This window comes from Myodes glareolus, chromosome 19 (genome assembly GCF_982192425.1).
Source record: "Myodes glareolus chromosome 19, mMyoGla1.1, whole genome shotgun sequence".
Classification (NCBI taxonomy): Eukaryota; Metazoa; Chordata; class Mammalia; order Rodentia; family Cricetidae; genus Myodes; species Myodes glareolus.
In genome coordinates, this window is record NC_142044.1 from 18,456,147 (window position 1) to 18,479,249 (window position 23,103).

Sequence of the window (23,103 nt, forward strand, 5' to 3'; positions counted from 1 at the left end):
CAGTGATCAGTTCCTCTCTAGTACGTTTCCATTCTGCATTCTTTCAACAGAGAGTCACACTGGTGCCTGGAAACGCCTCAACGGTTAGAAAGGTAACATCCTCTGCTGCCTGCTGGGTTTTATCCCAGCCCTTCCATACTATAGAAACATCCATGAAGATTGCCCCTTCCGAACCAAACTCCTGCATTGCTGCTCAGTGTCCACAAGTGTGGCTTGTTACTCTTGTTGATTGTAGCATCAGAGAGCGGAGAGCAGGAGTTGTTACGAACACTTGCTGAATCCAGGCATTGAGGTCTTTGAAGCTGGCGAGCCAGGGATCACAACCATTGAGCAGATTTGGAGAGATTGAGTGGACTTGTCGAAACTGCATGCCTGAAAAACAGAGTGAGAATTCGTCCCTCTAACTTCGGAGCTCACGTTCCTATCATTGATGATGACATAATGCTGCCTTCATTGAGTGTACCAAAAATCATTCAATTAGAAGAATTAACTGTATGAACCCGCCCTGCAATGCTCTGAATAAATTGAGTGCACACTCTACAAAAGCATGTCCTTGTAGGCACCCAAGCCCAATCTGTATGAATTCGCCGAGAATAATGTTTCCCTAAGATTGCGAATATAACTCAATCCAAACCATATTGCAGGGGGGCTCTCAGTCAGTAGAATGTTGGCTGTGTGAGCACAGGGACTCAAGAACTCACATAAAAAGCCAGGCATGGTGATGTGTGCTTGTCACCCTGGTGATGGGGAGGCAGAGACAGGAGCATCCTTGCAGTTGGCTGGCCAGGCAGCATAGTCTGATAGGTGAGCCCCAGGTCAATGAGAGACACTGTCCAAAGAACAAGATAAATGACTCCTGAAGGGCAATGCCCAAGGTTGTCTTCTGGCTTCCGTGTGAATATGCACACGTGTATGCATGCATGTACACACAGACACAGAGATTGAGAGCAGAGAGAGAACATTCTGTGCCCAAACACAGAAGGGTGTGCTGTGTTCTAAGTCATATCCAGGCAACACGCCCTAACCTGCAAAGGAAACTTGTGCTTCCTTTCTAAACAGGATGTCTTTTAATCCCAGGCCTTTCATCCAAATTCGTGCTGGACTTGAACTGACAGGAAAGTTGCTCCCTCCTGCAGCCATTGGACATCCACGCTCATGCTTAGTAAATCGGGGCTCCCAAGAGGCCATATACCCATGCACAAACTGATACCATGAGCCTCTGCTGAACCACATGGCAGAGAGAAGGGGGACCTGAAGAAAATAATAGCTCCCTTTAAACATACCCCCTAAAGACACCCCTCACTTAAAGCAAAACAGATGTTCTAAGAAACAGTAACAGGCTAAAGGGGAAGCATGTGCCTTGCTAAAAAGTATCCCCTAAATCAAACCATCCCCTTGACCACTGCTCCATTTTGAATCTGCTTCTTTTTCACGCCTTAGAAACACATCCAGGCACATGCAGGAGTTTGGGGACCAGAAGTGCTGTGGGAACTTCCTTATCATAAAATCGCAGGATGACAAGAGTCTGCTGGTTTGCAGCCAACTGTCCGTGCATGACGCAACCAACTGAACACTAAATGCACAAGCATCCTGGCCAAGTGGTTCTCGGAGGTACACAGCTGTGGAGATGGAAGACCACTGTTCTGGTTTCTGATTTAAAATATATATATGTATGTGTACACACACACACACACACACACACACACACACACACACACACACATATTGACCAAAAATTACTCGGGCGAGGAAAGGGTTTATTTCTTCTTATACTTCCAAGTGACTGTCTGTCAATGAGGAGTCAGGTTAGGAGCTCAAGGCAGGAATCTGATGTAGGAACTAAAATAGAGACCATGGAGGGACACTACTTACTGACTTGATCCCTTTCAGCTACCTTTCTTATATAACCCAGGTCCCCATGCCCAAGGACAGAACCACCCACAGTGGGCCAGGCCCTTCTCCATCAATTAGCAATGAAGAAAATATCCCCCAAAGACATACCCGTAGGCCAATCTGATCGAGATGATCCCACAACTGAGACTCCCTCAGATAATTCTGGATTGTGTTGAGTTGACAACTGGGGCCAACCAGGGGAACCACTCAAGTTGGTATGTTCAAGACCAGGCAATGATGGTCCTATGACAAAACTAGGCTGTTGGACTCTAAATTCAAAGTTCTAAATGTCAAACTCAACAACCTCTCTAGGATTGTTTGACCAAAATGGCTAAATTTAGTCTAATGACTAAAACTTGGTAAGTTTCAGGCATTAGAATACTTGGCTCCCTGGGTGGCTCTCTGGGGAGGACTGGTAGGTGTAGCCTTGATGGAGGAAGTATGTCACTGGGCATGGGTTTTGAGGTTTAAAAGATTTGCACCATTTCACCTTAGCTCTGTTTTCTGCTTACAGTTCAAAATGTGAGCGCTCAGCTGTTCCTGCCAACATTCCTTCACTTCATTCACGATCATGGTCTCCAGTTCTCTAGAACAGTGTTCCTAACCTTCCTAACACTGTAACCCTTTAATGCAGTCCCTCATGTTGTGGTGGCCCCAACCCTAAAATTATTCTGTCGCTACTTCATAACTGTAACTTTGCTACTGTTACAAATCACGCTGTAAATAGCCGATGCGCAGGATATTTGCTATGTTGGCCCCCAAAGGGGTTGCGACCCACAGGTGGAGATCCGCTGATCAAGAATCAAAGTCCAATTAAATGCTTCACTTTATATAAGTTGTCTTGGTTATGATGTTTCAGCATAGCAATAGAAAAGCAACTAATACCACGCAAATACTATCATGACTCCTTTAAGATGCACAGCTGTAATGGGTATGGATGACAAGGTGGAGATTTCAGATGGTCCAGGGAGAGCCCACAGCATCGTAAAATGTTTATGTATATTCTTGAGTTATGATAATTGTTGACAGTTTGGCTGTTGTTTGGGCTTGCCTGCCTTTGTCCTCACTGCCTTCCCACTTCAGTCCTGCTCTCTTCCTACTCTTCTATCCGCTGGATCTCTGAAGGCGTTTTGGCTCCAACCCTTGAAAGCTTTGAAAACATTTCTTTCACTTGGCCTATAATCTCTGCAGTCATGAAAGCAGGGCAGGGAGAAAGTAGGAAAATCAAAGGGAGAAATGTGGAAGTTGATTGACGGCTGTATGAAACCCCACCAGTGGGACTGACATGAAGAATGACTGTTTACGCGAAGTACCAACTCAGAGCCTTGTTTAGCAGAAGAATGAGGTGGTATGTGGAGAAGGATTCTGAGGCAACATCTCGACCCAGTCGAGGGAAGAAGTGAGAATGATTCATGGGCTCAGTGGAAGACCTTGCCTAGCGTGCACAGGGCCCTCGGTTTGCTGCCCAGCACCACAAAATAAAAATGATTGTTTAAAGACTGATTTATAATAATGTTTTAGCCTCTGAACACTTTCTGTGGATAACAATTTATAAAGAGCCCCTGAGTAGGAAGGCAATCTGCAAAGCTGGGTTCCGATAGCATTATAAAGCAAGGGACAGTCATATACAGATGGGTAAAGAAGAGAACATATACACACATGTGTAATATAAACCAGGAAGAAAAAGAAGCATTGATAATTTGAGAGTAAAGTTGCTTCTCATTAGAAATAAACTAAGATTTCCCTCTTTTACTTTCAGTGTGGAAATAGTGCAATGTTCATAGTAATAAAATATGATGAATTTTTAAGACAAGAGTTTTGGAGTTAGTTGCTGTGGTTGAAGCAGAGATGATGAAATGGAAGCATCACCTGCCACATTGTTCTTTAATCTGCTGTAAACCCCTGGCATTCCTCCAGAGAAATCTCTGGTTCTCAAGGAAATAATTTTAAATGACTGTCAAGTTCTTTGATACTTTGATTCTTTGAGAGGGCAAAAACCTTTCTGGACAATTAAACCCATCTCAAGGAAAATGAAAGCCTTTGCTGAATGTTGCAGAGGGAGGGCTGCTTGTTCATCCTGGCCACCCAGCTAGCTTAGCCCTGAAATAATCACACAGAAATTGTATTCATTAAAACACTGCTTGGCCCATTAGCTCTAGTTTCTTATTGGCTAATTCTTACATCTTAATTTAACCCATTTCTATTAATCTGTATATCACCATGTGGCAGTGGCTTACCAGGAATATTCGGCATGTCTGTCTCTGGCGGCTCCATGGTGTCTCCCTTACTGGGCCTTTCTCCCAGCATTCAGTTCTGTTTTCTCCGCCTACCTAAGTTCTGCCCTATCAACTAGGCCAAGGCAGTTTCTTTATTAACCAATGAAAGCAACACAAAAGACAGAAGGATCTCCTACACCAGCTGAAGTTTATTTAACCATCCTCACACACAATTAACCCACCATAGGTCAAAATAGGCTTCCAGTACCATCATTTCTCTAGGAGCCTGTCCATCAACACAGAGAGTTTCCTCTGCATCCTCTGTGGTCCAAGGTGCCTACTCAGCTCGCTGATCCCTGATCCCTCATTCTTTCTTATCCACTCCAAACAGAACGTAGCCCTGCTAATGCTAGGTCTGTTAGCTCCAAGCAGTTCATAATTTTTACTGATCAACCTTTTTTTGGGGGGGGGCTTTATTGATTTACCTATAGTATCAACTGTTTTTGATGTCTCTAAAATTGTTTCTCTATTTATTTCCTTCTAAAAAAAAGATTTATTCTACTCAAAGGACAACGGTGGGCGTCAGTTCTCTCCTTCTACCCCGTGGTGACCAGGGGTGAACTCACGCTGTCAGGCTTGGTGGCAAAGCCCCTTCATTTTGTGGCCCTTTTCTTATCTTTTATTTAAACATTTAAACATGATGTATCTGTTTGTTGGGCTCTTGGTTTTATTCTTATGATGTATTGAGGTTTTGAGTCATCTAGACTGATCTTCATCAGATGCAGTATATTTCCAGCCGCATTTCTTTGGACATGTTTTCCTGTGTATGTTGCTTCCCCCCTTCTGGTATTCCTGTTGTATATGGGTTCACGTACGCAGTATTGCTTCCTCCCCTTCTGGTATTCCTGTTGTGTGTGGGTTCACGTACAGTGTTGCTTCCTCCCCTTCTGGTATTCCTGTTGTGCTTGAGTTCATGTAACACAGTGTTGGCCCATGTTTCTCAGAGATTCTCTTCTTTTTCTCCATTATTACTTCTGCTGTTGTTTTCTGTTCTGTATGCTGCAAAGGCTTTGCAATAGACTATGTCTCTGAAAATACACAGAAGCTATTAAAATAATTCACCCTTTCTCCTTTTGGGAACTCTCAACTCCGTCAGACTCTTCAACCACAGAGTTTCTATTTGGTTACTGTCTTTAACGTTTGTCTATTGACCTACATTCTCTGGTGGGACACTCTGATTAGTTTACTTAAGCACCGTTTCATTTATTTAGTCATTCATTCATTCATTCATTTTTAGTTTTTCAAGACAGGGTTACTCTGTGTAGCCCTCCTGACTGTCCTGAAACTCACTATGTAGACTAGACTGACCTCGAACTCATAGAGATCCTCCTACCTCTGCCTCCCAAGTGAAGGGATTAAAGGTTTACATCACTGCTGCCCAGCCATTTCATTTATTTAAAAACAAAGAAACAAATATATAATGGCTGCTTTGAAGTAGCTGTAAAATTGGACATTTAGGCCCATTATTGGCCAGAGGTGTTACACACTTTCTATGTAAGAGCCACACCGTAGCACCTGCTTGCATATTTACCTCTCTGCTACTTTTTTTCCCCCCTTCTGCCACCCCCTCCTTTTGTAGACAAGATGTTTTAAGTAAATTAGACTGCAAGAGAAATTCTAGACACTAAGCTCTCTTCCCTTTCACGGCTTTTCCTCTCCTACCTGTTCACTGACTTGGCTCTGGTCTTAATGAAATCATATCCTTGCTCCAAGTCCACTGTGGAAATCCTCTGGCACGTGCAGCTACCCAGGGATGGCGGTGGCTTCAGCAGAGCTCTCGGCCTCCTCCTCCGACCCTGTGCAGCTGTCCCTCGCTATTCAACCACAGTCCGGCTGTGGGGCTCCACCAACGGCCTGATGACTGCTCTCCCCTTTCCAACAATTCCCTAGGACATAAATTGCACCACAGTTTGACCTAATTCAAGTCAAGCAAGGCATTTTTTTGAAGCCAGCCCTTGAGAGGAGATTTTCTTCTCCCACTTCAGGAGCATTCGTTCTCTGCTCATTCTTCCTTGTTATCTTTCCCCAGTTCTGACTAGTAGATTAGCCGGCCTGGGGTTTTAACCTGTCACTCGCATACAGATGACCTCTGAACTTCTCACCAAGTCTCCATTGTTTTAGAGAAAGGCGTGAATTTTCCCTCACTGTGTGTCAAAGAAGTTTGTTTTCTAAGAGGAGACCACTGCATCCCCTGTCCATCCTGGCTGCCTTTCCTCACTGACACTGAGGCTGCTGGACAATGGCCTGTCTCTCTTGGAGGGAACTTCTGCCTTATGAGCAGAGATCGGAATAGTTCTCTTGCTTATGAGTGGGGACCGGATCAAGGTGGGAACCCCAATCTCCTGTCTGCACCAACCAGGACAAGAGTGAGCCTCTGTGAAATGAGGTTGGAGGGGATTTGAAATGTCTCCCTTGGAGATACTGCACCCCTGGAGTGGAGCCCAGTGGCCTGGTCACTCTGTGTCTTGGCCATATCTGCCTGTGTGGAGCTTCAACTAAGGACCACTGATGCTTGTTGAGCTTCCATACATGGATTTTGTTGAATAAATACTTGTTAGGTTGCTGAATGCTCTTTGAACAATTTTCAGAAAGGTCAAGGGGTTGTGGTCTTACCTTTTCCAGCAGTTGTGGCTGTTTTGCTGGACATTGGGCCTACAAATCTCTTGATACCATCCAGGGACTCTAAAAGTTACATCACTACTATCGTCATTGTTGTCATTGTCGTCATCATCGTCTGCTCTGTACAGAGAAAGATGAGACATCAGGAGAATAACCCAGCTCCCTAACGTCACACAGTTCAACCAGTGGTGGAGGCTGGGTTTGAACCCAGGCATGTGAGTTTCCACTGAACCTCTGAAACACATGAAATGTCAGCTTTCTCATCCAAAGTGCATAGGAAACCCGGCGTGACGATATAGGCCTATGATCTTAGTTACATAGGAGCCTGAGACCGATAGATCAAAGGCATATGATGTCACTGAGGGGCAGTGACATCAGCACCGATGGAAAAAAATAAAAGGGACTATGATGTAGTTCACTGGTACGGAGCTTGCAAGTGTAAGTGAGGCCCTACCTCCAATCCTCTGGACACACAGAGAAAGACGACAGACAGACAGACAGACAGACAGACAGACACACACACACACACACACACACACACACAGATTCCTAAGAGTGATGCTTAGAAATTTTCCCTTTTCTTTTTAAAAAGAAAAAAGCTAAGGATGGAACCTTGAGTCTTTTAAATTTTCATCTACTTATTATTATCACTATTAGTGTGTGTGTGAGTGTGTGTGAGTGTGTGTGTGTGTGTGTGTGTGTGTGTGTGTGTAGTAAGAGTAAAGAAATGGCCAGCTCTAGCACCCTGCTTAGTCTTCTTGGGTACCAAACATCTTATACTGAAGTAAAGACATCGACATTTACAATAGAACTTTGTAGTTGAGGAAAAATAGGCATGGGACTCGATTGTTCCATTAAGTCCAGAAACCAAATACTGACCTTTTAGGATAATAGTTGGCTCCTCTCGGAATGGAAAATAACGGCATGGGAATCAAAACCTGATGTGTGAACTATCCCCTCAAAGGAAAGACATTCAAAAGATGCCGGGAGCTTTCGCCAGGCGGGAATAGAGACATCTCTGTTTTCCACTCCCAAGTTGCCATTACTAATGTGAAGCACAACTGTCAGGGAGTGGCGCTCTCCTCCATGCCCCCTGCTGCATGGGAGGACATCGGTCCCTATTTGCAAGGTGGAAGGGGGATGCAAAACCTGGAAACACCACACAAAACAACTCTGTGCACAGAAGTATCTGGAGAGCAGATTTTTAATCAGGGCCAGGACAAGCCTGTATTACATTAATAATAACGTAGAACACATGCTTCCCCGTCTGTTTGCTCGCCACAAAAATGAGCAGAGCGCTTGCTTCTGCAAGAGCGGAAGGCATGCTCCACGAAGAGACAGCTGTTCCTGTAGCGCAGTGGCGGCATGGGGGCTAGACCTGGGAAACTCAGATTATCTGTCAACTTGCACCTGGCCAAGAAGGAACATTAAAATAACAATTGAAGTAACAACCAACCAACCAACCAACCAGCAAACCACCCGTGACCACGATCGCCATTTCACTAGAGGACGCTAATGTAACACGGAACAAGTGGAGTGGGCACCTTGAAACAATCTTATGATTTTTCCATTTCCCAAAGACTTGGGCCCCACTTAGGTTGGGTGATTTCTTTGAGGCTACAGCACAAGACACTCACAGGACTGGGAAATAGAACCCAGGTTCCCCCATTTTACAGGACGCAATCTCTCTGCAAGGCTGTTTGCTCTCGCTGGTAAAAATCAGCTTCTACTCTCACGTTCAATTCGATAAATACGGATACCATGCTTAGTGCAGTGACTCGCAGTGGCTAAATGGTTAAGGGAGGGCAAGCCTCATAAACAGGATAGTGGTGTGGTCTCTGCGCTCAGTGACTCATGATCAAATGGGAAGGGCTCTCTACACACCCAAGTAACATGTTTTGGTGTAAAAGTTTATCTTGAGAAATAACAAAAGTTTTCGAAAATGTCTGACTCATCTAACTTGTGGGGAAACTTCCCCTTCTCTGCTATGTTCATGTTATCTAACATGTGCAATTACCAGGTTGTCTGGTACAGAATCACCGGGGGACACGTGAAACACTGAAACAGCCCTCCATCCAGAGGATGCTTCTCAATGGCTGGAAGTGGCAAAAGGAACCGAAATCTTTTAGGTGGAACTCCTTCACACCAAACCCAGCCCAGGAACAGTATACTGGCATAGGAACTTGCAATTATCAAACCAATCATGAAAGACTATCATTTAAGTAAATGCATATCTGTGTTAATTCACCAGTGTTTCTCCTTATACCACCGTAACCAAAGGACAGACATATAGAAAACCTAAAGGGGGCATATGCAATTGGAAGAGGAGAATGGAGTTAATGCTGACTAACACTGCCCCTGAGGATGGGATTCTGTCTTATTGACCACTGGAAAAGCGCAAGTTTTCAAAAATGCACGAAGGCTGGAGACATGGCATAGGGGTTAAGAGCCCTTACTGCTCTTGCAGAGGACCTGGGTTTCGATCCTAACAGTCACATGGTGGCTCTGAAGGAACAGAACCGATTGAATGAATACATGTATTCAAGGGGGATTGTTTGGGCTGACTTACAGGATGCGGTCCGGGTAGTCCAATAAGAGCTTCCTCACACTGCAGGGGCTCAGGATCTAGTAGTTGCTCAGTGAGGCTGGACACGAGGCTGGATATCCCAGCAGTCCCAATCCAGCCCCCAAGACCTGGAAGATCCCTGGAGAAATGCTGGTTTCAGTCTACACCGGAAGCTGGAAGAAGTAACAACAGCAAACAACACTGCAGGAGAGAAGGACTTGCAGTGAGAGGGAGGCCAACGAGGCGAAGAGCCAAGTTTCCTTCTTCCACGTCCTCTCATCTGCGCTGCCGCCAGAAGGTGCTGTCCACACTGACGGCTGGTCCGCCTGCTTCAAATAATCTGATCAAGAAAACCTCTCCCTCCTAGGAGTGGGTTGAGTTGTAGTTGACTTGGTTTCTGAGGATTCCAACACGCTCTTCTGGCCTTTCCGGGGACTGCACGCATGCGGTCCACCTATCTACATGCAGGTGAAGCACTCATACACATCAAGTAAATAAATGAACACCTTTTTAAAGACCCTGCATGAAGGTGTGGAGGAGAGAAACAAGTGGAAGGAGGGAGGAAGAGAGGAGGAAGAAAGGGAAAGGAAGAGGAAGGAATCATGGTTTGTTGAACGCTGGAACGGCCACATGAAAGCAGGTGTCTGAGTGGAGTCCGCACTCCAGGCCAAGTGCTAGCTAGCAAAACGGAAAGCAGTCCAGCAAGAGCCCTGGCTCCTGCTCTGGTGAGGCCATGTAGGCTGTGCCCTAGAGCTGAGAGTGCCACCGTGCTGTGCACATGGGCTCCAGCGGCCCTGAGCAGGAGAAAAACTGCCCAAGTGAATGCATAGTATGGCTACCTTCAGAACACTCCCGCAGTCTGTAAATTAGGATTAATGTAGCTGACTAAATTGGTCTTCCTGATTATAATCTATGCAGAAGTAGGAGGCAGTGTGCTCTTCTATAGAAATGTAATATTTGCATTAAAATTATTTAAAATATTTGATGTTTTTATTGCCATGCATGTGTAAAGGAGAGAGAGAGAGTCCAAGTACCACAGCTGTGTGTATGGAAGTCAGAGGACAACTTCCGGGAGTCGGTCCCCTCCTTCTACATTGAGATGGATTCTAGGGATTAAACTGGGGTTAGCAGGCTGGCTTGGGAAAGGCTTTCACTCAGTCAACAGTCACTGGCTTAGACTTTTTGACCTTTCTGCTTCTTTAGTTATGCAATCTCAAGTTCCTTAAAGAAAAAAAAAACATATTGTGTCATTCATGAATTTATCTCAGTACCTACACATAGAATATAGCTAATGAATACTGACTGGATTTTAACCACACTTTACACTCAATTGTTCATCATCTATAAAAAGTCTATGAAGTCTATGACATCTATGAAGTCACTCTCACAGAGTTCACAAGATACAACAAGAAAATGCACACATAAAGCATGTAACAGAGAGCCAGGCACACAATGGTTAATGACCAGATGTTATAAGGCTAAGTAGGGCACATGTGGAATCTTAGCCCCTGGAAGACAGACACAGGAGAATCACCACACGTGAGACCAGTAAGGATTATACAGCTAGCTCAAGGCTAGCCAAGACTACATAACAAGACAATGTCTCAAAAAGAAAAACAAAATAAAGCAAAGAAAGGAAGGCAGTGAAAGGAGAGGTTGGGAGATTTGTTTAGGGAACAAAAATCTACTAATTTAAGTTATGAAATATAAGGTCTCATAAACTGAAGGACAAAACTGAGCGGCTAATCCCATTCCCATTTAACGTTCATGAGCCCAATGCAGAGACAGAGATACTTCAGACAGGTTGAGAGCTTGCAATTGTTGCAAAGACTTGCACAGCATCCAATGGGCAGAGACCAGAAATAGTCAATGTGCAGTGCAGTGTTGGGCAGTCCTATACCAGATGCACAGCACATCCCATGCTGCTCTCACTGGGAAGCATAGCAGTCTTTAAGGGGCAGTCTATTTGAAATTAGTTACAAATGAAATTTCATTTGCTTACTTTCTTCTTCTTCTTCTTTTTTTTTTTTTTTGGTCACAAATACATGGGAAAATAAATACCAGGTTCCTTTACATTACAAAATGTTCAATTAACATACCAAAATATGGGCTAGTGAGACAGCTCCGTGAGTATTTATGACCCACCTCATTAACAGGATGAAAGATAGAAACAATATGGTCATTGACCATCTCAACAGACAGAAAAGAAATTTCACAAAACTGCCACCTCTAGGGGCTGGAGAGCTGGAACAGGGGTTAAGAGCACTTCTTGTTATACCCGAGAGTCCAAATTCAGTTCCCAGAACCCTTGTCAGGTAGCTCAAAACAGACTGTGACTCCAGTTCAAGGGGGTCTGCCACCATCCTCTGGCCTCCACAGTGCACAGACGTGGCATAGACACACACACACACACACACACACACACACACAAATAAAAACACAAAACTCTAAGCAAGAACACTACACATAGAAAGACTATACACTATACTCTAAAGGTCCACAGCTAATGATGACATACTAAAAAAATGTTGTTCTAAGGACTAGAACAAGACAAGAATTCACAGTCCATGCTGGAAGAACCAAGAAAGGGAAAGAAGGCACCAAGTAGGAAAGACAGAAGTGGAATGCCACTGCTGCTCACTAAAGCCTAGGTAGAGAAAGCTCTAATACATACGTATCCGTGTGCACATGCATGCATGGACACATGCCTGCACATACACACACACACGTACACACACATGTATAATTAGAATAAGAGAACACGGTAAAACTGGAGGCTACATATCAACAGTCAGCATTGTCTCTTCACACTAGCCATAAGCTACACACATTAAGCCATACAAAAAAAGAAATCAAAAGAAGAGTCTCATTTATAATTAGTACAAAAATAAAATCCTCAGCAATAAATTTACCCAAGGAGATAAAAGACCTGGACACAGCAAGCTATAAACCATTGACGAAAGAAACCAAAGACACAAATAAATGGTGACATTTCATGTTCACAGATATGAAGAATTAATAGCTCAAATATTCACACTACTAAAATTGCTCTACATATTTAGTACAATGACCATCAAAATTCTAATACTACTTTTCAAAAAATACTCCCCAATCCTTAAATTTCATATGGAACCAACCACAAAAGAAACCCACCAGTCCAAGACAATCATGAGAGGAAAAAAAAAAAACACCACCACAAAGTTGGGGCATCACATTACTCTTTAAACTATACTGCAAAGCTATGAAGAGTTAGTACATAACCTTGACACATCAACCAACGAGCAGGACAGAGAATCCAGAAATAAACGTATGCATGTGTGGTCAACAGACTTCCAACAAAGATGCCGAGAACACATAATGACAATCCCTTCAATACACAGTAGTGAAACCTGGGTATCTACATGCAGAAGAATGAGAGAGGACCTTGATGTCATCGTATATATCAAATTCAGCTGAAGATTCAGTCAGGTCAGAAACTGAAAGACTATCAGAAAGCAGAGTGGGAAAACTCACACGACACTGGTGTGGGCAATGATTTGTTTTTTAACCAATGTTTTAATCAATAGAGCACAAGAAACACAAAAACAAAAATAAAACAAACTCAAATCCAAATAGATAAGTTAGGTATTATATAAAACTGAAAAGTTTCTTTACAGAAAAGAAAATTTAAAGAAAGAACCTATGGACTGGGAGAAAATATTTTTAAGCCAGACATCTGGTTCAGGGGAAATAGCCAAGATATATAAAGAATTCAAACAATAATAGCAAGATAACAAACAAACAAAAACAAAACCACCACAGGTGAAGGACCTCAGTAAATATCTGCCCATGTAAGATATACAAATGGTCAAAAGTTATATGAAAAGAAATAGTGTCATTAAGCATAAAGAAAATGCAATTCAAAATCATGGTAAGACATCATCTCACACCTGTTAGGATGTCTTGTTATCAAAAGGACAAAGACAGCTGGGCGGTGGTGGCGCGCGCGTTTAATTCCAGCACTTGGGAGACAGAGGCAGGTGGATCTCTGTGAGTTTGAAGCCAACCTGGTCTACAAGAGCTAGTTCCAGGACAGGCTCCAAAGGTATAGAGGAACCCTAGGTAGTAGAGAGGGGCCAGGGAAATTACCTAGTAAGTAAAGTGCTCACCACACATACAAATCCCAGGACTCATATAAAACGGACAGACAGCATGGCTGTCGGCACCTGCAACACCAGTGTTGACGGGCAGAGACCGGTCTCATTGCTCAGCCAGTCTAACTAGGACGGTGAGCACCATGTTCAGGGAGAAACCCTGTTTTAAAAAGAGCAATGGTCAACTTCAACCTCTGGCCAAAGTTCCCAAACACAGAAGCACAAACATACACTGTCCCCTGTGCTGAACCATCTACCGGCCCACAACAGAATTGGTAACTCTTGCTTTATTTAGGTTTCTGTTGTTACAACAAATATTCTGACCAGAGGTAACTTAGAAAGATTTAGTTCATCTTACAGTTCACAGTCCACAGAGAAGCCAGGGTAGGAACTCAAGCAGGAACTGAAGTAGAGATCAGGAAAGAACACTATACACAACCTTGCCTTCCACGGCTTGTTCCATCTGCGTTTTTACATAACCCATGACCACCTGCCCAGGGGTTGCACGGCCTACAATGGGCCAGGCTCTCAGACATCAGTCATTAATTGAGAAAATGCCTTACAGGCTTGCATATAGGCCGATCTGATGAAGGAATTCTCTCAGCTAATGTTCCCTCTTCCCAGGGGGCCTAAGTTTGAGTCAAGTCGATAAAAACTAACCACATACTCTTTGACAACTTTTATTTCTTCTTTCAAAGTTCTTTGGATTTGCTCCTCACAGTTTCTATGCTTTAGGTCAATATCATTTCTACCTTTGATTTCTCTCCAAATATTCTGCTTAGAGTAAATATTTCCCACAAAGTCCCGATATGGGCAATAGAAACTGCTGTCACACTTGAAGGAGCAAATAACTGGGCTGGCAAGATGGCTCTGCTGCAGGACATTTGAGCACTCAGTGTGAAGATGTGTCTCTGTCCTTCCTCAACTGCCTAAGGAACCTAATGATTGGTTTAATAAAGAGATGAAAGGCCAGCAGCTGGGGGGGGGGGGACAGGTGGAACTTCTGGGCAGAGAGAGGAACTCTGGGAAGAATCTGAGGTGGTGGATTTTGCCAGCAAGACTTGAAGGAAGTCAGACGTAAGGCACTGAGGAGAGGTAACAAGTCACAAGTCACGTGGCAGAACATAGATTAATAGAAATGGGTTAGTTTCAGTTTGGTTTTTTATTTGTTTGTTTGTTTTTTGAAGACAAAGTAACAGTCCTGGCTGTCCTGGAACTTACTCTGTAGAACACACTAGCCTCAAACTCAGAAATCTGCCAACCTGTGCCTCCTGAGTGCTGGGACTAAAGGCATGTGTGTGCCACCACTGCCTGGCTAATTTTAATTTTAAGAGCGAGTTGTAAACGGGCCTAAGCTGAAGTCAAGCCTTCAGACTTAATAAGAAGACTTCGTGTCATTATTTAGGAGCTGGAGGTTCAAAGAAAGACCAGTTACATTACATGGCTCTACGGCTAAAGGTCTGTGCCACCAAGTCTTTGATCCCGAGGACCCACATGGTAGGGGACAAGCTGCTAGTCACTCTCTAATTTCCACAGTGCATGCCTGTCGAAATGCACACACACACACACACACACACACACACACACACACACACTTTTTTTTTTTTTTCCTGAGACATGGTTTCTGTGAGTAGTCCTGTCTATCCTGGAACTCACTATAGATCAGGCTATTCCCGAACTCAGATACACCTGTCTCTGTCTCTAGAGTGCTGGGATTAAAGACATAAACCACCACACAAGACTTTAAATAACCTTTAGCTATTTTCCCCTTTTGTTAACATCTTATGTTACAACAGTACATTTATCAAATCTAAGGAGCAGAAAGACTTAGTTCACACAGGCAGCTGCAGCAACGACAAGGAGCTGCGTAACTTACCACCACCAACAAAACCCAAACTATTTTCCATCGTGGAAACTGGGAGACTCAAGTTCAAGACGCACGCAGGGTCTTCTTGGCTAAACGCTGGCCCTTTTTCCTGTGTCTCCATACTCAAAGACCAGGCTAGCTTTCTGGGGTCTCTTAGGGCTCATCTTGCCTTGCCCATACAGCGGCTTGAGAAGCCTTGCTTTATTGACAACCGCGGGAAGCCTGCCCCTTTCTGCACAGAAACAGGAGTGGGTGGGGGAGGGGCAGAGGGGAAGTAGAGGGTGCCTGGGAATAATAGGAGGAGAGGAGGGGAAACTTGGGGTCAAGATGTAAAAAAATAATAAAGGAAATAAATAAAAAAAATTCTAAAAAGCTGAAAAACAAAGGGTTAATCCTCTGGAGATTCAATTCTCATGCCTTAATCACATCTCAAAGTTCCTTTTAAAAACATCATCACCTGGGAGAAGTCAGGCTTGGGAGAAGTCAGGCTATAATATGCAAATTTTTAAGGGACGCCAACACTGGGGCCACAGCAGGCACATTGGGACATCAAAGAAACTCTCCGGAATACACTTGAATTTCACCTGTTTTCCCACCAAAGTCTTCTTCCTCTTGCAGGACCACCGGAGACATACCACATTGCTCTTCTCTCCGGGGACCTGAATTTCCTCCTTTCCCCCTCGCTCCCTACAGCTGCCTCAGCTTTGAGGATTAACCGCTATCTGCTTCAGTTTGTTTTCCTCACGACGACAGACTCCACAGACTGAGAACACGAGTCTTCATCCCAGAGTGCCTCTCTCCGACAATACACTGTGGAAGACACATTTTTTTCCTAAAGATTTATCTATTTTTATGTGTGCAGGTATTTTGCCTGCAAGTATGTATGTGCTTCACACGTGTGCAGTGCCTGAGGAGGCCGGAACTGGAGTTACAGATAGGCGTGAGCTACCATGTGGGGATATGTGGGGACTGGGAACTGCACCATGGTCTTCACAGCCATCCCTCCAGCCCCGTGAAAGGCACATCAGCATAGCTTATCACTGCTGTTTACCACGGACGGGCGAGGCAGGGTCTGTCAGCAGGCTGTAGGGTAAACTTACGATTTTTCCTTTTCCATATTCTGTTCTTTGGAAGGAAGCCACTAAGGCTAGGCTACACTAAAAGTCAATGATGCCAGCGCTGGAAAACAGCTCTGTGCTAGCGTACATTTGAGCTGGGGGGATTTCGCTGACCGACAATAAAAACTAAAGACAGAAGGGATGAGGAGTAGGGAGTGGGGAACGAATTTTCCCCAGCAAGGATTTCAGTGTGGATTAGCACTGCCTTTTAAAGCAGTCCCTGAGACTCTGGTGGCAACAGCTGGCTTGTCTGCTCTTTGAAGAATCAGCCCCGTAAGATCAAGAAACAGAGATGCAAATACCAATTTCCCCAAAACAAAGGAAAATGTGAAACTCCAAGTCACAGCACACAAGAAAGGGCTGCCAAGTACAGAGAGGGTAAATGGCGGCCCAAAGCCGCACAGAGAGCCAGCCCGGCTGCTCTCGTTCAGCAACAGAAAGAGGTCACACAAAGGGAGAAAATAGAAAATGACAAGGATAAAAAGCCATAAGGTTACCATTATTTATAGAATAGTGCCTCTGAATGTTGCAAATGAGCAATCAGCACAGAAGCCAAGCACAAAATCAGTATAAAGGAAAGAGTCTTCAAATCTTCCTACAATCAGAAAGATGATTTATACAGTATAAATGAGTTCCATTAGAATTCCTTCTGTTCTGTGGTCTAAAATGTCAGCAAACTTGCTCAGCAACGGAGAGTATCCTTAGGCTTCCTGCCCTACTTCCTAAGTGTGAGCTCACAGGCAAGCACAACCAACGCAGCACTGTACATGATAAATTACCCTATCGCGACTCCTAAAATAACTGTATTAACAGTAACAGCAACATCCCTCACAAGAATAACCACATTAAGGTATTAAAGATTACTGCTGAACATCAGCTACAAAAACAATCGGACCTTCATGAGTTCCAGGTCAGGCAGGGCTGCAGTACAGTGGTTCTCAACCTGTGGGTCACAGATCCTCTGAGGGCCAAAAGACTTTTTCTCAGGGGTCACCTAAGACCACTGAAAAACACAGATACTTGCATTATGATTCATAACAGTAGCAAAATCACAGTTCTGAAGTAGCAAAATCACAGTTCTGAAGTAGCAACGAAAGTAGTTTTATGGTTGGGGAGTCACCACAACATGAGGAACTGTATTAAAGGGTTAACAGCCAGTGCTATAGTGAGAATATCTTTTTAAAAAATTATTCAATACTTCCTAGAGAACCTAGAGAATAAAGAGGACCCTAAGAGAGACATACATGGATCTAATCTACAAGACATACATGGATCTAATCTACATAAATAAAAAAAGACAAGATCTCCTGAGTAAATTGGGAGCATGGGGATCATGGGACAGGGTAGAACGGGAGGGAGGAGGAAGCGGGGGAAAAAATATATACCTCAATAAAAACAACAACAACAAAAATCCAATACATATTAAACGGTAGAATTATAGGGTTAGAAAATTAATTAGTGGTAATTTATCAAAAAGTAAAATTATAAGAATAGAAAATTAATTAGTCATAATTTGAGGTAAAGTGGGTTTTTCCCCGCTTCCTTTTGGTTTTTTGAGATAGGGTTTCTCTGTGTAGTCCTGGCTGTCCTGGAAATTGCTCTGCAAACCAGGCTGACTTAAGACTCACAGACATTCACCTGCCTTCTCCTCCTGAGTGCTGGGGTTAAAGGCATGCGCCACCATCCCTGGCAGGGTGGTGGGGCTGTGATGGTGGAAATGTCATCTAAGTATCTGTTAAAGCTAAAGAGTACATGCCGGGAGGTGGTGGCGCACACCTTTAATTCCAGCACTCAGGAGGCAGAGGCAAGTGGATCTCTGTGAGTTCAAGGCCAGTCTGGTCTATAGAGCAAGTCAAGATAGCCAAGATTACAAAGAGAAACCCTGTCTCAAAGAACAAACAAATAACTCCCCTCAAAACAAACCAACAAACAAAAAAGCTAAGGAGTACAAACTACAACAAATGTATTCTACATACATAAATTACAAGCTAAAAGAAATAGAAAAAAACCTATGAAGCCATTCTGAAAAGTAATAAAGATCAGCTGTAGCATATAAAACCCATCACAGTAGACAGATCCACAAAGTCTAAAAGTAGACCAGAATTTATAAAGAAACTTTGTATGTATGTAATCGTAGTGTTGAATACATTGTGTTGAGTAGCATTCGGAAAGCAAAGACAAACTAGATCGCTATGCACCTTTCACTAGTAAGCTCAAGGTGAATTCTCTCCGGATGAAAGAAAAATCAAAAACATGTAAAAAGTATTCTAAATAACAACAGAAGGAGAATTCTTCTAGAATCAGAATTTTAAACGTTCTTACTATGACAAAGTTTTGAAACCATAAAAAAAAAATAAAAAATTAAACAACTTCTGCAAGTATGGATCATCTGCTATCATAAGTTTAAAAAGCTACTGTGGGGCTGGAGAGATGGCTCAGCGGTTAAGAGCATTGCCTGCTCTTCCAAAGGTACTGAGTTCAATTCCCAGCAACCACATGGTGGCTCACAACCATCTGTAATGAGGTCTGGTGCCCTCTTCTGGTCTGCAGACAGAATATTGTATACATAATAAGTAAGTAAGTAAATAAATAAAGAAATAAAGAAATAAAGCTACTGTGTATACACACATGTGCTCGAAAGAACAAAACACTGTTAAAAAAAATGCCTCTGGGGAAGGAGACTGAACACACAGAAGTTTATGTTGACCATGTGTAATTAGCAATTCTCAAATCCAGAAACCATTTTACTGTCTATTATGAACCAGCAGCGTAAGTAATTTGGAGTCACCTCAAAATGTTCTTTGGGAGAAGCATCTGGCCTGACTATCTGGCTTACGATTTCACGGACAAATCCAAGTCCTAGTACTGTGCCTTATGGAGACAGCAGTTGCCTAGTATTACTCTCTGCAGCCAGGACACAAAAAAATTATTTTGAAATGTCGAAGTTCCAAAGTTTATATTATGGTGTACACCATGTTACTGTACACCATGATATAAAAACTTCCATTTTTCAAAACAAATTGGAGTTGGCCAACATGCAATTAATTTGAATCAGTAAGGGTAATTTAGCTCCTTCAACACCTGATCACAGGCCTAAATGTGATGGTACACGTCTCTAATCCAGCTCTTGGGAGGCACAGATGGAATTCTATGAGTTCAAGCCTTCCCTGGTGTATGCAGTGAGTTCCAAGGAGTCAGAGCTGCATGGTAAGACCTCAACTCAAACACACACTTGACCACACTCAGTCCAGGTCACGTTCACTGCTAATTCCCATACACACCTGTTGTGGCAATGCCTTCAGGCCATAGCCTTTAAGATACCAGCCCACTTGGGCGTAGTCTCATATACTATAAACGCAGCCCTAAAGCTTGTGTGCATGCGCTCTGTCTTCCGGCTGCTGGATTTGGTTCCTGTTCCCCGTTCAGGCAGAGAACTGTGATCTGTGAGTCTACCCCTAAATAAATTCTTTATTATACTCAGTTCTGAGCTATTGTGGGATTTCTTTTTAGCATCCATCTTCACACCCTTGCTCTGAAGATACTGTTTCTTCTGCTGAGACCTTACCCTCGTCTCCATCTACTGAAATCACCCTGCTAGGGGATAGCTCAAATCCCTCTCCGTTCAAAGCTCTTTGCAAATGTGCTCTGGCACATTATGTACACACACCTGTCAGGAAGGTAACAAAATGATAAAGTGATACAAAGGCAGAATATTCAACTTAAAAAGTTATTTATTATTTAAAAGTCCAGCATTATTGGATCCCTTTTGAAATACTTATTCTGAGCAGAGGAATTTAGTCAAACATTTTAGTAACAAGGGAAACGATAAAAACTGGATATGAAAAAAAATTTACCAGAGAACTTGGTAAATTCAGAAAAACAAACAAAAAAAATAACAATAGCAAAACATACAACCATACAAACTGTTAAAATAAGAAATCAAAACACTGCACATGTATTTTTAAACTGTGGCTGGTATTCTCCAATGTGGGTCAAATTATCTATGTCCAAGCCGATGAATAACAAATAAAGCGCACTTCTGACAGGATCGTACGTTCTTATAGAGAGCAGTTTTAGTGACTTTGTTTTTTGATACAGGTTTTCATGTATCTCAGGCCGGTCTTGAACAATCCTCCTACCTCTACCCTTCAAATGCTCGGTTTAAAGGCATGCAGTACCATGCCTGCCTTACATACAGGGTAATTTTAGAAAAAATACAAGTTATGTGTGTAAACTGTCCACATTCAGCAACACATATTTTACATATGAACACATTCATTTATACTTAATAGAAGACAAAACAAAATGTAATTTAAACATCTTGATTTTAGCATAATGGAGATTCTGACTGTTCTGTTGAATTGCAACATCAAAAATCACCAAATGTACTATCAAAAGATAGTTACTTTAAATGCTTTTAAAAATAATTTCTTTCCAAACTTTTTGTACTTTAGGGTAAAAGGAAATATACGATTCTTAGCTCATAAATGATGGTACTTATTTTCTATGGCTACACAGAGAGCAGCTAAGAGGGATGAGTGCTATAGAAAAGCCTGCCTTTCCAACAACGCCAAGTGGTGCTATTCAGCACTTCATGGAAATGCTGGGTACCACAGATCTGGCAGTTCCTTCTGCTGAAATGCCCTTCTGCCCACGACATCCATCAGCAACTTCCAGGCATACCTGACCTTACAGATGTGAATGGGTCTGTAGGAGACATGAAGGCTTTTGTAAAAAGAAGTCACTGTGTTTTCAGGAAGAAACAAGGGATGGAACAGTTCATCCAGAACCAAAAACCAGTTCGTCCTTAGACCCCAGAAATACAAAGAGCAGAAACTGAATGCCCAGAACTCCAGTGCACTCCAGCTTCTCTATATTCCCCCTTGCACCATGCTCCACGGAGGACCAGGCTTTAGTAACACCATCTTCTGGGCGGGACTCTGGAGAGGGCTCTGCAGACGCTTCAGTCTGAGAGGGAAGGCGAGCGCACAGACCTGCCGCTGGCAGGGCTGGAGAAGGCGAAGGGCTCCTTGTCCTTGTCCTTGCTGTCGTGCTTGTGTTTATGTTTATGCTTGTGCTTGTGCTTCTTCTTCTTCTTCTTGTGCTCATGGTGATGGTGATGGTGGTGCTCGCTGTGTCTAGAGGACGTAGACTCCTTAGCAAACACTGAGAGTGGAGCCGCTACCATGGAATGCACACCCATCTCCAAAGGCTGCTCTTTACCTTCAAGATTAAAACACCAAATGAATTTCTGTTGATAGTAAGAAAGGACAGCTATCCTAGGAGGACGCTGAGGACAGTCTTGTGCGGTATCCAAATACAAGAGCCAACTAGTCCAACAGAATTGCCAGCATCTTGGCCAGAAGTCAACTAATTTAGGTCCATCTAGTCTATAAAAAATTTGCTAGTGTATTAGCAAATCATCCTTTGAATGTAAATATTTTCCACGTATTATGATTAAACAATAATGACTACCTATGTGCTATATACTAAAATCTATACTGGCCAATGAAAATAAAACTCCTTCAAATACTGCTCTGCCCTAAACTATCATGGGGGAAGGCTGTACTTTACTGCGTCACTTAGACTTAGAAAATTACTAATGCGCAAATATACGATCTCAGTTACTGATAATGGTATCTCAGTGAAAATGCAACACCCATTTAGCTGTTCAGGCGGTTTCAGGAATATATAGGTACGGGAACCTCTTCTGAAGACCCAGGAAAGTAGGGAGGCTATGAAAGGAAATGTTCCTAAAGACAGGAGTTGTGTCAGCACAAAAGACAGGAACTGAAAACCAGAATACCGTGTTCTAGATGAGACTGTCCTGTTAACCTTAGGATGTACTGAATCTCATCTAAGAAGCGACTTGATGTCCTCAAATACCCACTTCAGTTCTAATAATCTGTTGACCCAAGAAACTATTAACAGTCACAAGACTGTGCTATGACATGATCTTAATTTCAGTCTTAAAGAATTAAGTATACTCCTCATGCTACAAGTACAGAAAAACAGACTCAGCTCATAAGACAGAGCCAGGTAACATGGAAAGGGACAATGTTCATGGCACACAAACAACTGGGCTCCCTGCTCATTGTGTGCCATTCTCCATCAACTAAGTCTGGCAACTGTCTAAGCTCCCTGCACTTCTCAGAGCCTCCGGTCGGTCCTGAGCTGCACAGGTTTCATCATCACTCCTAAACAGCAGCCAAGCTGCTTGCAATCAGAAAGGCCAACAGTTACCCTCGAAGTTGGGCTTCCCAGCAGAGGCAAAGGCTAAACAGATGTCTGTGTTTACTCTTTCCTAGGGAGCACCTACAACCACTTCAAAGGTGTACTCATCTTTACCTGCAGGTCTCATAGATCACATTAGGGTATCTTGACTAATCTTGAATTTTTCTTGACACAGAGAACACAGAAGTTACTAGCTTTAAGACTCTGGGTGACAGGATCGACGGCTCCTGTGACAAAGCACTGGCTCCAGTTTGAGTCAGAATATTTATAAGATGAACCTGGAGCATTAGCCAACAGCAAGGAACTTCGAGTTCTGCCCAGCTGACTCAGGAGTCAACCTTAAAAGATGTCTAAAGATATAGCAATTTCAATACTGATCGTGGATACTAAATATGAA

At 43.1% G+C, this 23,103-nt stretch overlaps 1 protein-coding gene and 1 long non-coding RNA gene across 2 annotated transcripts in view; both read right to left on the bottom strand.

Annotated features, from left to right (window-relative positions):
• Positions 1–4,296: 4,296 nt before the first annotated feature.
• Positions 4,297–10,656, bottom strand: LOC125415245 (uncharacterized). Its single transcript, XR_007236578.3, has 4 exons — positions 9,358–10,656; positions 6,783–6,908; positions 5,832–6,055; positions 4,297–5,197 (listed from the first exon to the last, which is right to left on the bottom strand). It is a non-coding gene; the product is annotated as an uncharacterized LOC125415245 (long non-coding RNA).
• A 9,529-nt stretch (positions 10,657–20,185) lies between these two features.
• Positions 20,186–23,103, bottom strand: part of Taf2 (TATA-box binding protein associated factor 2) — a 59,943-nt gene continuing 57,025 nt past the window's right edge. The window contains exon 26 of the mRNA XM_087898780.1: positions 20,186–21,695. Within this exon, the coding sequence (XP_087754906.1) occupies positions 21,436–21,695 (260 nt within the window). The 3' untranslated portion in view covers positions 20,186–21,435. The remainder of the gene's footprint in view (positions 21,696–23,103) is intronic.